The sequence below is a fragment of the Drosophila gunungcola genome, assembly GCF_025200985.1.
Source record: "Drosophila gunungcola strain Sukarami chromosome 2R unlocalized genomic scaffold, Dgunungcola_SK_2 000020F, whole genome shotgun sequence".
Classification (NCBI taxonomy): Eukaryota; Metazoa; Arthropoda; class Insecta; order Diptera; family Drosophilidae; genus Drosophila; species Drosophila gunungcola.
In genome coordinates this window covers 1,103,258-1,117,540 of record NW_026453174.1, presented here as the reverse complement: position 1 = coordinate 1,117,540, position 14,283 = coordinate 1,103,258, and the positions used below count along the sequence as shown (strand labels likewise).

At 44.6% G+C, this 14,283-nt stretch overlaps 2 protein-coding genes across 3 annotated transcripts in view; one reads left to right on the top strand and one right to left on the bottom strand.

Annotated features, from left to right (window-relative positions):
- LOC128256483 (protein N-terminal glutamine amidohydrolase) overlaps positions 1-14,283 on the top strand; it is a 71,983-nt gene that overhangs the window by 39,289 nt on the left and 18,411 nt on the right. The window lies entirely within an intron of this gene.
- On the bottom strand, positions 3,714-12,365 carry LOC128256479 (paired box pox-neuro protein). Its single transcript, XM_052986870.1, has 5 exons — positions 11,961-12,365; positions 8,354-8,864; positions 7,454-7,594; positions 7,303-7,382; positions 3,714-5,090 (listed from the first exon to the last, which is right to left on the bottom strand). The coding sequence occupies exons 2-5, from the start codon at positions 8,364-8,366 to the stop codon at positions 3,996-3,998; spliced, it is 1,329 nt and encodes a 442-aa protein (XP_052842830.1). The 5' UTR covers positions 8,367-8,864; positions 11,961-12,365; the 3' UTR covers positions 3,714-3,995.

Sequence of the window (14,283 nt, the reverse complement as noted above, 5' to 3'; positions counted from 1 at the left end):
CCCAACCTGTTGTCGGGAGCGTTCTAAATGAGAACATAACTGCTTCTGTTGCCACCGCCAATTAACCCCTTACCTCCCCTGCCGTGTTGCCGTGTTGCCGCTTTTTACGGTTTAATTGTGCCCACGGCCAGAGACAAAACAGAGAAATCAATCTCGAAATGCGTTGACAAGTGAGGCCAAAACTCAGGTCCCGTCCCGTCCCTTCCTGAACTAAACGAAGCGCTGACAGAGATTGCGAGGAGTAACCCCGCACCCTGAGGTGCAGTTAAGTGCACCTTTAGGAAATTAACCATAAAAAATTGCTTCATTTAACAAGGCAGTGCGGCACTAAAAACCAACCCAGACAATGTCCGAAGGCAAGGCAGAAGAAGCCAAATGCCAAAGGCGGCGAGAGAAAACCCAGAGTGACGTTGGGTCACATCTCCAAAGTTTTTGGGGGCCAGAGGTTCTGGCCTAGAAAGCGGAAGCTCTGGACTGGACCCCCGACTTTGAGCCATCGGGGGAAGGAAGTCTGTTTGCAACGGAAGATGTGGCCTAATAAAAACTACAATAAATTTTTGGTAAAAGTTTCCTTAGAAATTATTAGTTTACGGTAGATACATAATAACTATAAAGCTTAAAAAAATTATTTAATGCTGCTTAATAATATTTCATAACCGAAATAAGTAAACAAGTTGAGAAGAAGTTTTAGGCTACTATTATAACAGTTTATCTGTAAATTAATGGATTACGTTTGACGCCGAATAATAATTGTGCTTAAAATACGTCAATAAAACGTAAAACATACAGATATTACAATTGGTGATTTAAGTGTGTAAATAATCTTTCTAAATTATGGATGGCATGGATTTTTCAATAGAAGAACAAAAATGCACTTAATTTAAATAAATATACGAATTAAAAGTTCAAAATAATGAAAGTATTCGACTTTCTCACTGCGCAGCGGTTAATAATACAAAATATAAATTTTTTATGATCAAACAAAACTGTAGAAGGACAAAATAAACAAACAAAACAATAAAACAAAACAAAATAAACAAATATTTCTTTGCCTGATTTCTCCACCATCATAATCCATTGAGTTTATCCGTAATTGAATGCCATTAATTGCGGTGCATGCTGCTGTCAAGTCATCACAATTTCCATTACCATCCTCATCGGCTGGGCAAATCCGCGATGCGACTCGACTTGATTCCATTCCCAGCTCCATGTCGCCGCAATGTCAAACATTTGGATCTGCTAATCGCGTAAAACATAACACCATTACCGCCATAAAATAAATTTTCTGCCATAATATCTGTCGCGCGGAAGGGCTTCGCATCGGCAAACGTCCACGACGACATCTTGTGTCCCATTCCGCGTCTGAATCAGCGTCCGCGTCCGAGTCCAATTTCCAATGCCCCAACTGGATTTTGATTTATGCCGAAAACGCAGAGGCGAGCGGGCAAAAACCGAAAACACAAATCAAACGCAAACAGCGCGACGAAACATTGCAACAATCCATGCCAGAGCTCTTCTCCGGCTTCTCCAGCTCCTCCAGCTCGTCCAGCTTTGTCCACAGATCCCACAAATGCTGGCCAACAAGCTGGCCGGGATGGTCAGCAAAAAAGCCAGCCAAAAGCGAGCGCGAAGTCCAAACGCGAGCGGCGCGCGCGTTTTTTGCCGCGCCAAATGCGCCCAGCAAAAACGCGTCTCTTTGCCTCTGCTTCTGATTCTGCCTCATTGATATTTCGAGCGCGAGCGTATAAAAATATTCTGTTGTGGCCGATCCCGAGATCCCGATCCCGATTCCAATTCCGATACTGATGCTGATTCTGATTCCAATCCTGGTCTGGCCTAAAAGTGTCGCCCGAGCGGGATCGTCGCTGCGATCAGCGATCAGCAGAAATCATCGTCATCATCATCAACATCGTCGATCCGGCGATCCAGAGCCCTTCGACTTTCGTTGACTGCACTGAGGAAAAAGTATGCCCAGTTGATATTTTGATATTGTCTTCTGACTTAAAAAACTGGTTTTATTTCAAAATCTCAAGAACGTAGTTTTATTTGGAACTGCTACCCCAAAACTAAACTAAAACTAAGTTTGAATTTATGATGTAGTTCATTTAAAGGAGCATAGTTTAAACCGGTACATTTAACTAAAAATTACGGAGTGCCTTCACTGTATTGATTCTTAAATGTCTGAAGGAATATTTTATTGTCATGATTGTCAAAAGATTTCAAATTTAATTTTGTTTTAGATAGTTCAACTTAAAACCCTTAAAACTAAATAGAAATCTATTCTTATTACCGTGAATATAGCATAGATATTCCATATTTTGTAATGGTTTTTTTTAACAGATTATTTTTATCAAGGTATAAATAATAATGATAAAATAAAACCGATATAGTATAAATATTTGTCCTAAAATAATATTTTTTTGTCTGTGCCCAGTTTTTTCGTGATGCTCCCGGTGGCTGTCAGTCATAGTCATGGCAGGGCATTCCAATCTGGCCATGATCAGGAGGCTTCTTGTGCCGATTCCCCGGCATATTCAGTTCAGCCGGCTCTGCATTCCTCGCCGTCAGTTTCCTTGCGCGCATCCTCAACGCCTTTTAGCATTGTTTATGAAGTGGAGTGGAGTAGTGGAGTGGCAACAAGGAGCGGTGATATTGGGCACTGCATTGGCCAGGATGCGGAATCGCGGCATTGGCATTGGCATTGGCCTGCACGTGATACAATTATGGCAGCGCTTTTTTCGCATCGCATATTTTTTACCCGCTTTGCATAATTTAACTGCGCGCAATTGTCGCGGCAATTATTTTTAGCCACTGATTTATTGTTGGCATATTCAGAGTAGCCCACTGGCAGTGGCAGTGGTCTTGGGAAAGTTTCTCGCAACTTCACACCTTCGCCCAGGATGGCGATGCCCTGCTCCCCAGGCGGCATCAGCAGTAGCAGCATCAGAAGCAGTAGCAGTAGCCTTTCCACCTGCTTACGAATTCCACTCACATTGCCTGCCGCCGCCACACCATGCCGATTGCCGATTGCCGATTCCCGATTCCAATGCCATTTTCGCACTTGCAGTGTCAGTTGGCAACCATTGTCGCCTTCAAACCGCCACTACCACTGCCTCCGCGGGCGATCGATAGTTATGGTCGTGTCAGACATCCTGTAATTTCGCCATACCCATACCCATACCCATGGCAAAAGCCCCCACCTCCAGCGTGTTGGCAACTTGTTGACACTTCATTGGCGCGCAAGTTAATTAAGAGGGGAAGCTGAAGATACCGCCGACCACCGGCGGTGGAAAACACTTCATTTATCATCATTTAAATAGGTATCCCGATACCAATTACACGAATTTCAAAGCAGAAAATTGCACAAAATTTAACCTCTTTAAATGTCACTTTACTTATAAATATTTGGCATATTTTTAACCCCTGTAAATTAACGAACCATTTAAGTATTTTTCATCTTGAATAAAATTCCAACTATTTCCCACCAACATAAAATGTATAATTTTAACACTTATTCAGGAATTATACTGTTTTTCAGATAGCTTAAATTATTATTTTGGTTTTTTTGATAAATCTGCAAAGTGAACTAAATGATAAGTATATAAATGTACCACTTGTATTCCTAAAAACAAAACTCTAAACTTACCCGTTTTAATAATAGATTACCCATCCACAGATAATACCAAACACATCAGTTACTCAGCACAAATACTTGGGATGTTTATTTAAATATTTATATAATATTATCGCCCCTTTTCTACAAAACCAAAATCAATCATTGAAATGTAACATATTTTAGCACGGTATTTCAACCCAGCAAAATGTTCATTTTATCAGAGATCCAGTTTTGGAGAGAAGAAATTGTTGGGATTGTGAAATGTGAAATTCCGCTAATTCCAATTCCTACTTTGATTGAAATGGTATTGGTTTATTAGGGGCGTGTACGATTAAACTATGTTGCTATATATACACAGATCAGAATTGGGACAGTGGATTCAGTTGACCACCTCCACGCTGCAGTCCTCCTCCTCCTCCTGCTCCTCCTCTCCCTCGACGGGATCCTCGTCCTCCGGGACTTCTACAGGAAGAGGGGTTGGACTATCCTGGCTGCTTTCGCAGGAACTGCTGGACTCCAGGCACTCCAGACGATTGCTTTCAAGTCGAAGACGCTTCTCTGGCTTCTTAAGCAGTTCCTCGATAGAGTAGGGATTCCGCTTGCGACTGTGGCTTAGCCCCGATCCCGGTGAAGCCTCTGGAGCGGATGCGGCACCATTTCCGCCGCCGCCAGAAGAAGCGTTAGTTAGTGAGAGTGCCGCTGGCGAGGATTTGCCGGAATCGCAATCGCTAAGGGCATCGCCAGCGGCTCCAGGAGTCGATAGATCAATGGAGCTCTCCGACTTGGTGAAGCCACCCAAGGCCGAAGATGTGGAGGATGCTGCCGCCGCTGCCATGGCATGGGGCAAATAGCCGCCGGCATAGGGCAGGAACTGATGTCCACCCGAGGCCGCCTGAGCCTGGGCCTGAATGTGAGCTTGGGTGTAGTACAGCAGGGAGGGGTTCCACAGCCAGTGCTTGTGCAGTGCGGAGTAACTTAGATCCAGGCCAGAAACATTTGGGTTAAGGCCGTGATTGTGATTGTTGCCATGTTGTCCCATGCTGGGCGGCATTTTGGGAGCGGGCTTAATGGGCATCTCGCCGACGGAGCTCATCATCATCAACGCCGGCGGTTTCGCATAGCGTGCGGCGGAGGGCGTGGCTGCCGGAGTGGGCGGGGCCACGGTCACCGTCGTCGGAGGAGGAGGAGCCGAATGGGGGCCGCCATACCCGTTCGATGGACCGCTGCCACCCGCTTGATGAGCCGCAGCCGCTGCCGCCGCCGCTGCTGCCGCATTTTGCTGACTGGAGGTCATCTCGTCCGTCCACAGACCACTGTTCCGCAGAATCCGATTGATGGAGCTGATCGAGGGCACCGAGCTGGGATCGCACACGCGCTGCTGCTGCAGCTGCTCGCGAATCTCCCACGCAAACATGCCGCTGTTCTCCTCCTTCAGCCGGATGATCTTCTTCACCACAGTGGGCGTGGCCACTTGCTGAAACGAAAAAAAAATGCATTTGATTAAAATAGATGGAAGATGGAAAGAGCTGAGGAGCTGAAGGAATTGCTTTTGGTTAATTAAATAAAAACAATCTATGAAATTCTGTAAACCACTGACCATTATTTCTGTTTTTTTGGAAAGTTTGAGTCTCAGGTAACAAAGATTCTGTGTGTCTTAATAATCTTAATTTCCTGTAATAACAATTTGGGATAATATTGTATACTGTTTTGATAAGAAACTATGAACAAATTGTATTCCTTATGTAGGCAGTTAATAATTTGGAACGACTAGGTTATATAGCTCTCATTGGAAAAACCTTTTTAAGCTCAAGGCAAAAAAAAGTGTTATTCCATTATAAATATATTCTTAGTAAAGAAATATTTTATATAGGTAAGAATTTCCCTCTTACAGTATAAAAAACCATAACCATAACCATAAAATTTTAAAGCATTTTGCGTGACTACATATTCTTGACATTGTATTGCTAGATAAAATATCCGACACTTAACCCCGAAGCATTTATGCTTTTAACCCTCTCACGCTCACGCTCAGGTGTCTCTGGTTGCCCCCTTTTTTGTGGCCTACGACTAATTGCCGTGAAATTCAATTGTGCACTAAACTAAACCAAAGCGCACTCGCCACAATTGCGAAAATGGACAGCGAACGCAGCCACGCCCCCTTTTCAGCTGTCATGTTCGCAGGGAGATTTGCATCGGAGCCACACAGGTGTTGTACCTGCTTTTGCATATGTTAATTTGTACGAGTATTTCGAAGGACCTTCCTCCTTTTTTTTGTTGGTTGGCGCCCGCTTTTCACGTGTGACGCGGCAGTTCATTAAAAATTCATAAATACGCTAAAGGGGGCTTTATTGATGGGGTTGGTGGGGGATTTGAGGGGCCAGCAGCAAGCTTGCATGCCAGATCTTATCGGCAATCTACACGCGCGCTCACTCTTTGTAAGCACTGTCCTTGCGCCCTCCGCCCCTTTTCCCTATATATTTAAGGGGTAAAAGCGGCGGAGGGGGCAACTTCTTTATTGACCCAGCGTAGGTGTTAAATGCGCGTTTTGTTCGGGCGAGTGTACAGAGCGCTTATTGAATCACCATGTAAGCGGGTGGGTAACCGATGGGGTAGGCGGTTACCGCACCCCCTCTGCAACGGGCCGAGTGTCCAACTACATTGTGCACTTAAGGGGCGTTGCAACTACCGTTAATTAGGCGTTCTGTTCCGTCGGCAAACATCGCACCTGAGCATTTGTTTGCGCTGCCTAAGGGAAATCTAAATGTATAAAGGGTAGTTTCACGGATCGAAACTGGGAATACCCCTGCAGACTACGAAATAACTGTGAGAACCCTACAAACGTTAATGAAAAGTCGTGGAAAATCATTCATTTATCATATTTCTACTAAAATTGCATTACCTATTCGTTTAGATTAATTTTATCGCTGCTTCTGTTGGAGATAGGTATATGCGTGGATGTTATGAACAAAATATCTTTAAAATTACCGAAGTTTGGTCCGATTAAACTTGTCTTAACTGTGCTAATTGATTTTTGTTATATCTTGGTCTGGTAAAATAATGTATTATGGGTGCAATTTGTTGTTCAATACCCTTCTGCAAAGCGTTAACTGCGGTGTGTATGGGTCGTGATTCGGTGTTATCGCGATTCCAAAGCCCACTACAATCACCACTATCATCGTGGCATTGTCGTCAGCTTTTGGGGCCGTGAAGCGAGCAGCGGCTTAAACGGTAGCAGCCACACTTGATTGGGCGTGCGAACTGCACAGGTGTCTCCGTTTACACGTCCCTACATACAGCCAGCCAGGCAGGCAGGCAGGTAGCCCACTTCCAGTTATCATCCTCGGGCAGGCGAGATTGATTTGCTGCGCTCTCTCCACTCGAACGACCACTCCCTTCCCCCTCCGCCTTGCGCCCACCTGCCACTCCCACGCGACCATAAAAGCTGTCATCGAAATAAAAGAACATGTAAACTAGCTGCTGGTTACAATGCTTATCTGGGCTATCTGTTTCCGTGTATCTGTGATACTTTATGGATTTACTGCTGTGCGTTTGATTTTTATATAATCGTTTGTTGATTTCATGCACCACAGTAGACCACATGTGGTTTCCCGTCCCGTCCCCGTCCCAGATCTTGTTTCCCAAACCCCATTCGAAATACACAGTTCCCTTTCGTAGCACACACTTACCTTGGTCTTGCTGCCGCCAATCGAACCCGGGCGAATGGAGCCCGTCTCATAGAAACGAGTCAGTATCTTGGAAACGCAGCCTACCGAAGAAGAACGAAAATAAAATATATATTAGCTAGAAGTTAGGAGTATAGTTTGGCGGCAAAATTACCATGGGAGACCAGAAGTTGGCGGGATATATCACAGGGCCTCACTCCGCACAAAGCCAAATCCACGATCCGGCGGCGAACGCAGTCCGGCAAAGGTCGGCCATTAACAAAAACTCCACCCAATTGGTTGACACCGGCTTGACCTGAAATCAGCAAAGAAAATTAAGTACGATTTAAAAATCTTCATTATAAGTGCAAAGCGATAAAAATTAAATTGAAAAATAATTTTAATTGATTTCTCTTAGTTCCTTCGTTTTAAACTGATTGTATTTTGAATGGTGATCTCTTTTACATACACTTGAAATATATGCTTACTCATGTCTTATTAAATAAATAAATAAATATTGTTAGTTTAATAAATAATTTTAGTAATGTTAAGTTGATTGATAAAAGTTTCCACCCAAAAGTATGCCTGTTTATTAAGAAAAGTAATTTATTAATTTCAAAAACTTTCTTAAAGAATTTTAACGACTGAAACACATTCAATAAGGAAGATGCGGATTAAGTTACTAATAGATTAAATATCAAAGTTAAAAATTCACCTAAGAAATCAATTGTAAGCCAAAGATTGCCAGACAAATATTTAGACTTTATGGTTAGGAGCACAAGTTGCTAAGCTTCCCAATAAAAGAAACAAAGCCGGGAAGATTTACAATAAGCACACGCGTCTGGGCCAAGTGCCCCTAGTTTGGCAACCGCCCTGTTGACTTGGCTAATCTATCTCAATTTGCCCAACTGGCGATCGTAAACGCAAGCGGCAAAAGTGCGCCAGTAATAACCGTGGGGCTCCATATGGGATGGGTGGGGAAGTCGAAATAGGGGAAATAGGGGAATTCGGGGACTGGAGATCGCATCTGACGCTTTCGTTTAATTTCCTTTCGGAGTTCATTAGCGGCACTCACCTGTATGCGGCATGGCTGAAATGTGATCAACACAACAATTCAATTCAATCCAGAGCAATCCAATCCAATCCAATCCGAAAGTGATTCGATACAATACGATCCGATTCGATCGGTAGTCGCTCGCAGTCGCTTAGCCTCCGTAAAGTATATTGGTTTATTTGCTGATGGCTGTTTTGTTTCTTGTTTTTTGTCTTTCGTCCCGTTGCTGCTGCTTAGTTAATCGCTGAATTTTAATCAAATTTCAAGCAAGAACGTCATAAAAACGCTTTGATGGATGTCGTCGTGGTCGCCGGGCTATTAGGATGCTCAGTTTTAGACTCTTTGAGACTCTTGACTCGGCGAACTGATGGACGCTGGATTGTGGATGCTGGCGACCCACTCCCCGAAGACTTTTTACGGCTTCCACGAAATCGGACGGCATCCAGGCCGGGCCAGAACCGATCCGATGATCCAAAACCGAACCGAGCTGAGCCGAGTTGAGTTGTGTTGAGTTGAGGTGAACAGTGAAAATCTAGTAAGGAAAATACATAAAACTTAATTATTTTATAAAACTACGCGGCTGGGAGTTTAATGTGCAGTGGTTTATGTGCTCATTGGCCATGTCCAGTGACCGGTGACCAATGCCAGGGAGTATCTCAAATTAGCTGCTTATCAGGCACATTCCCGGCGCAGCGTGAACTGCTGGCCCATTATCGAGAAGTTTCACCTCCCCCTACCCTGCCCTACCCTACCATTCTGAGGCCAAACTATAGAGTATGCAAATGTCAGAGGTTTGGGAGTACATGGGGTAACAATTAAAATGAATTTTGGCCAATTGCTCATTTCGTTAAATATGCAACCGGCCGCCGAGAGATATGCAAATGGGCTTTCAGCACCACCGACTGGCGGCCGGTGGTTTCCGCTTCCTGTGCTTTCCCTTTATGCCTGTTTTTTTGGCCAGGATTTGGGCCTGTCGCCAGCCTGTCAGAGGCATGAAAACGCGCTGAAGAACCGTATAAATCAAAAGCTGTAACTGGCTGGCGGCCAACGGTCCACACTTTGTCATGGCCATGTTATTATGGAATACACATTAGATTTAATTGCCGAGCCCGGAGTCCTTTGCCCCCTTTTCCAGCTCTATGCCACTTTTCAGCACATAAATCCGGTGAAATGCGCGTGTTAAGCCACCGAGCCACCGCACGCACCACATACTCCCCCTTGGAAAAAGAAAAAAAATAAACCGAACAGAACGAGAAATCCGAAAAAGAACTCGAAATTAAGTTGTTCATTAGGTTTTTGGCTCTCCTTAGTCTCGTGTTTTTTGTTTTTTTTTCGTGTTGGTAACCTTACCTTGCCGCTTACTGCGAACGGGAAACTCGTGCTGGCCGTTAAGGCCATAAAGTTCGCAGTTGGCCCGGGGCCAAACTTTAGCCGACTGCGCGATAAGGATTCCATTCCAATAGTTTTTTGTAGAAAGTGAAATAGACATTCCGGCCAAATCCAATTTGGCAGCAATGAAAGGGTTAATTTCCCCGCTGGCGTGCTGCTCGCCCATTTCGCTTGAATGTTTTTGGCCCAATCGAGGCCACTGAGCAGTAAAAATTAAATATTTCCGGACAAGTGCCAACGCCAACCCCTTGAAATTGGCTACGAATGAATTCGTCCAATTAAGTTTTTGAGGGGTTCTTCATTGAAACAACTAATATGGTTAAAAGAGCTAGAATCCTATGCTGAAATAGCTAGAGTTTATGGGATTTCTTCATATAACAAATCTTTCCGTAGTGATCCTATGGTACTTAAACTAAAGCTTAAAAAACCCCCTTTGTTTTACGTATACATTATAAAATGTGAATGCGTAGCAAAGAGTTTTTTTCCAGTGCTTCAAATGCTAAAAGTTTAATTTTAAAAATGATCTTTAGGCTTAACTACGAGGTATATATAGAAATTTGGCTGATCCCGTAACACTTAGTCAGATTTTAAGGGGCGGATTTGCTACCGATTTCTCCTCAGACTTCCACTCGTAAGTCTCAATTAGCTTCGTGCACATGTCAAGCGGAACAGGCATAAAAAGCGATAGAAATTAGTTAAACATACAATAATTTAAATTCGTGCGATTACCGAAAGTGGAACGGACAGGTTGGCCGAGCTTCTGTTTCGGATCGGATCCCTCTCCCTTTTCGTATTTTTCGATGCCCCCCGCGAATCAATGGACCGATCGATCGATTGCCGGACCAGACGATCGTCAGATCCCCAGACCCCCAGATGAAACCGGGGCATTAACAGCCGCTAATTAAAATAAAAAAATTATAATAAAACGTACGCTTCACCATTTGAATATGATTAGAGTCAGCTCTTTCTGGACCACGCTTAAGTAAGTTGTTCGGGCGGCTCGTTGGCTTAGAAAGCTCCCAAATCAATGAGCCATAATGGCAGCCAGAAGAGACGACGGCATGACAAAGAATTAATTAGCATACGATTTTTGACTTTTGTCGCTCGCGCCGGACTCGTGGGAAAACTGAAATTTGTCCGAGCGGCACATCGATCTGTTAAACGATCGCGTTTGGGCCAAACCATATGACTTATCTCGGTCCGGCGGAAGTTCAATTGGCGGTAGTTTTGCAATGCAAATTCGTGGTGCTTGAAGTCATCCGGTGGCATCTTCCACTTCATTCACAATACTGGACTTGGTGGACAAACAAATCTTGAGCGAACTAACGCCGCCGCTTGAATGGCGTTCCGTTCCGATCCGTTAGATCAGATCGTCGTTCATTAAGAAATAAGCCGATCGAAAAAAAAGGGACGGAGGGTAAGGGGTCGGACTCGAGACTTGAGACTTGAGACCGATGTGTCGAACACGATAAGCAAATATCGTTATTAAAGCCTTTCAAAAAACGCCGCAACCTGCTCGCCAGCGACTTGATTTAATGATTTAGTTGTTGAGAAAGCAAATTATGCGCAAACAAATTGATTACGATCGTTTATGGTGGTCATTATGGGCAGGTCGATCGATGCGGCCAGGTCTTAATTAAGTCGCCGATAAGTCATCGTCGTTAGCTTTTGTCAAGTGTTGGAATAACACCGAGGTTTCGGGCTACAATGCTTGTTAAAATATGTCTGCACTCGATAAGCAAAGTGTATGCTTTTAACCAAGTTCAAGTGCAGCGATTGCATTTTAGTTTATCTGGTATTGAACAAGTTGATAACACATCTGGCGGAAAATCCCTGTACATATTGGCTAAAAGCGTTTCCAATGTACTTAAACGAAAGTCACTATAGTAAAAGCAAGTATGAGCTAAAATAAATTTAAGAAAACAACCAACAAATGTACAAACAAAAGAATGCTTTCTTTATAATGTGCATTTTATATTGACTCGAAATAAAAAGTTTATTAAAGATAAACCAATTTTGAGGGTCCAATAATTAGTTCCATTAAGGTGTATATGATTGCAATTCTCAATTCATCAAAGCTAGTTGAGTTTCTTTGTGTGACAAGGTGCACATTTTGTAGGACACTCATAAATATAAATTTATTCCTTTTGTGTTGATAACTATTCTTTCAATATAAAGATATACCAAAATAGCTTAAGAGTCAATTAAAACACTGTTTGAATTCTAAACCCCTTCTCACCTCAATCTGTTAGCACTGGATTCGCCCAGTGAACGCCGGCTATCCACAAAGTTGGCAACAACTGGATCCTTTGAGCACTTGAGCACTACACTTTCCGCTGGAGTTTTTTTTAGTATGCACAGTGGGCTTATTCCGCGGATATTGACCGATTACTCAGTTCAGAGGCGCGACGGCTTGTGATCTTATTTGCTTTTTAGGTTTTTTTTTTTGTTGGGAGTTTGCGACGCGCGACGCACCTTGTCACTCGACCGTCAAAAATTCGACTAACTGGACGCGAATCGCGGGGCCGGCGCAACGATTCGATCAATTTGGTGGAAGTTGAAGTGGAGTTGGCTTCGTGCCTCGCCCGCGGTCCATCAGCCAACGATTTCTACTGAGGCGCCGCCGACGAGCAGAGCGGTCCAAAGCCGCCGCTCACTCACACACCCGCCCTTTGGGTCCGCACACACTGACATTCGCCTTCACGGGCTCACGGACGAACCGTTTTTCTGGTGTAACCGGTTTTTCACGGCTGCGAGGTTTGCGGCAGTTCCAGCCCCATTTGGCCCACCGCCGGCCAATCAGCGAGCAGCTCCGGTGCGCATGCGTCGCTCGCTGCGCCGACTAAGCGCTGCCATTGGCCAAAAGCAGGAGAAGTGGCGGGGGCAAGGTGTCGCGTCCTCTGGGAGCGAAATCGACACCGGCACAGTGGGTCAAGTGTGCAGAGGCTAGTGGGTTAGGTATATGGCCAACCGGATTTCAACAGCTTAAAAAACAACATTGCCGTTTGCAAACTGTGCTTATCGTGAATAGTGTTTTAATGGGCGAGTCTCCAAAAAGCGAATAAGATATACGGGATCAACATTTCCAAAGATGTTTTATGAACTGTTCTTCTAAGCGCTTACCTTTTTTTGTTAATTTGTTTGCTTTTTTTAAAGACTGAACCAAGGCAACGATGGTAAGGAGTTCTACAGAATCTTTATATTCTATTTTTTATTGAAATTATGACTTACACTTTTAAAGACTTTACATATTTTTGTGGTTAACAAAAACAATTTAATTAAATGATTGTTGTGGTTCTAAAGATCTTAAAATAAATAATTTCCAACTTATCGGGCTTCGATCGGGCCAAGCTAGTTAGATATTTTAACGCTGTTGATCCAGATTGGCTACCTGGAGAAACGTTGCAGTCGTTGATGGCATTTTACCCCAAACATAACTTAACTTCTTTTATAGTTTTATTTTTTTGTGAGGCATGTCCCACCGCTTTTGTCCCACGGTGCGGATGCATGACGTCCGTGCTGTGCCGCCCGCCCTCGCTCACTGAACGCTTTAGGGGTAGTCGCCACTCATCGATGGTCGATGAGCTCTGGGCAGAGAGCGTTGCGGCAGAGCGTAGCCTTAGCCGTAGCCGTTTCCACAGCCGTTGCGTTGCCGTTGCCGTTGCAGCCGCGTTCCGGCCAATCGGCGGAGGCAACGCAGCACGCAAACGCTCACTCTCACTCTAAGACACTATATGTGTATGCAGCACCCGAAACTTCCCACTCCAGAGCCCCATCCACGTCGGCATTGTGACACTGGCATAGCCGTTACCCTGGCGAAACAGCCACAGCTACGGCCACAGCTACGGCTCGTCCTTGCCTGTTCCACCCACTACTGAAACTGAAAACTCCCTGGGGAAGGTGGTGCTGGAGTGGATAAGGTGGTGACTGGTGGGTGGGTGGTGGCGTTAAGTAACGCTCGGTGGTGTCGCAGGCGTTAATTGAATTCGACAATTGTCGCTCGGCATTCACAATTGGAAAATGAACTTCCACTGCGACGTCGGCTGGCGCTGAAAGATAAAACTGTCATATTGTTTGTGATGGTTGTGTGGGAGGAGAACGGAAATATTGATCCGTTCGAGGGACAGGACACACGATGAATGGGAATTAGTTTTCATGACTAGAAAATCAATGGCCCCGAGTGCTAACGGGGCTGGCTCCTGTTCTTAGACTGGCTACAAAGCTTACCCCTTTCTGTAGCCGCGTGGCGCATGCAAATCCACTCCACTTGCCACCAAAAACCACAAAAACCTGTGCGAAAACATGCAAAATTCTTAGGCCCATTTAGCGTGGATTTTCCATGGCTGGGAGGAAGGCGAAAGCTCTTCGCTGGAACTTCTGCTGGCCAGAGATAAAACTGTCACAAAGGCCTGGGGTTACCAGTTACCAGTAACCAGCAACCATTTGCCATTTACCAGCTGCCTCCGACTTTTCCCAGGCAACCAAGCGCGGCGTAATAAGATCAAGCGAGTCAGCCGTGCGTGGTGGCATCAGCACACACCTCTCTCTGTCGTCTCTGTTCG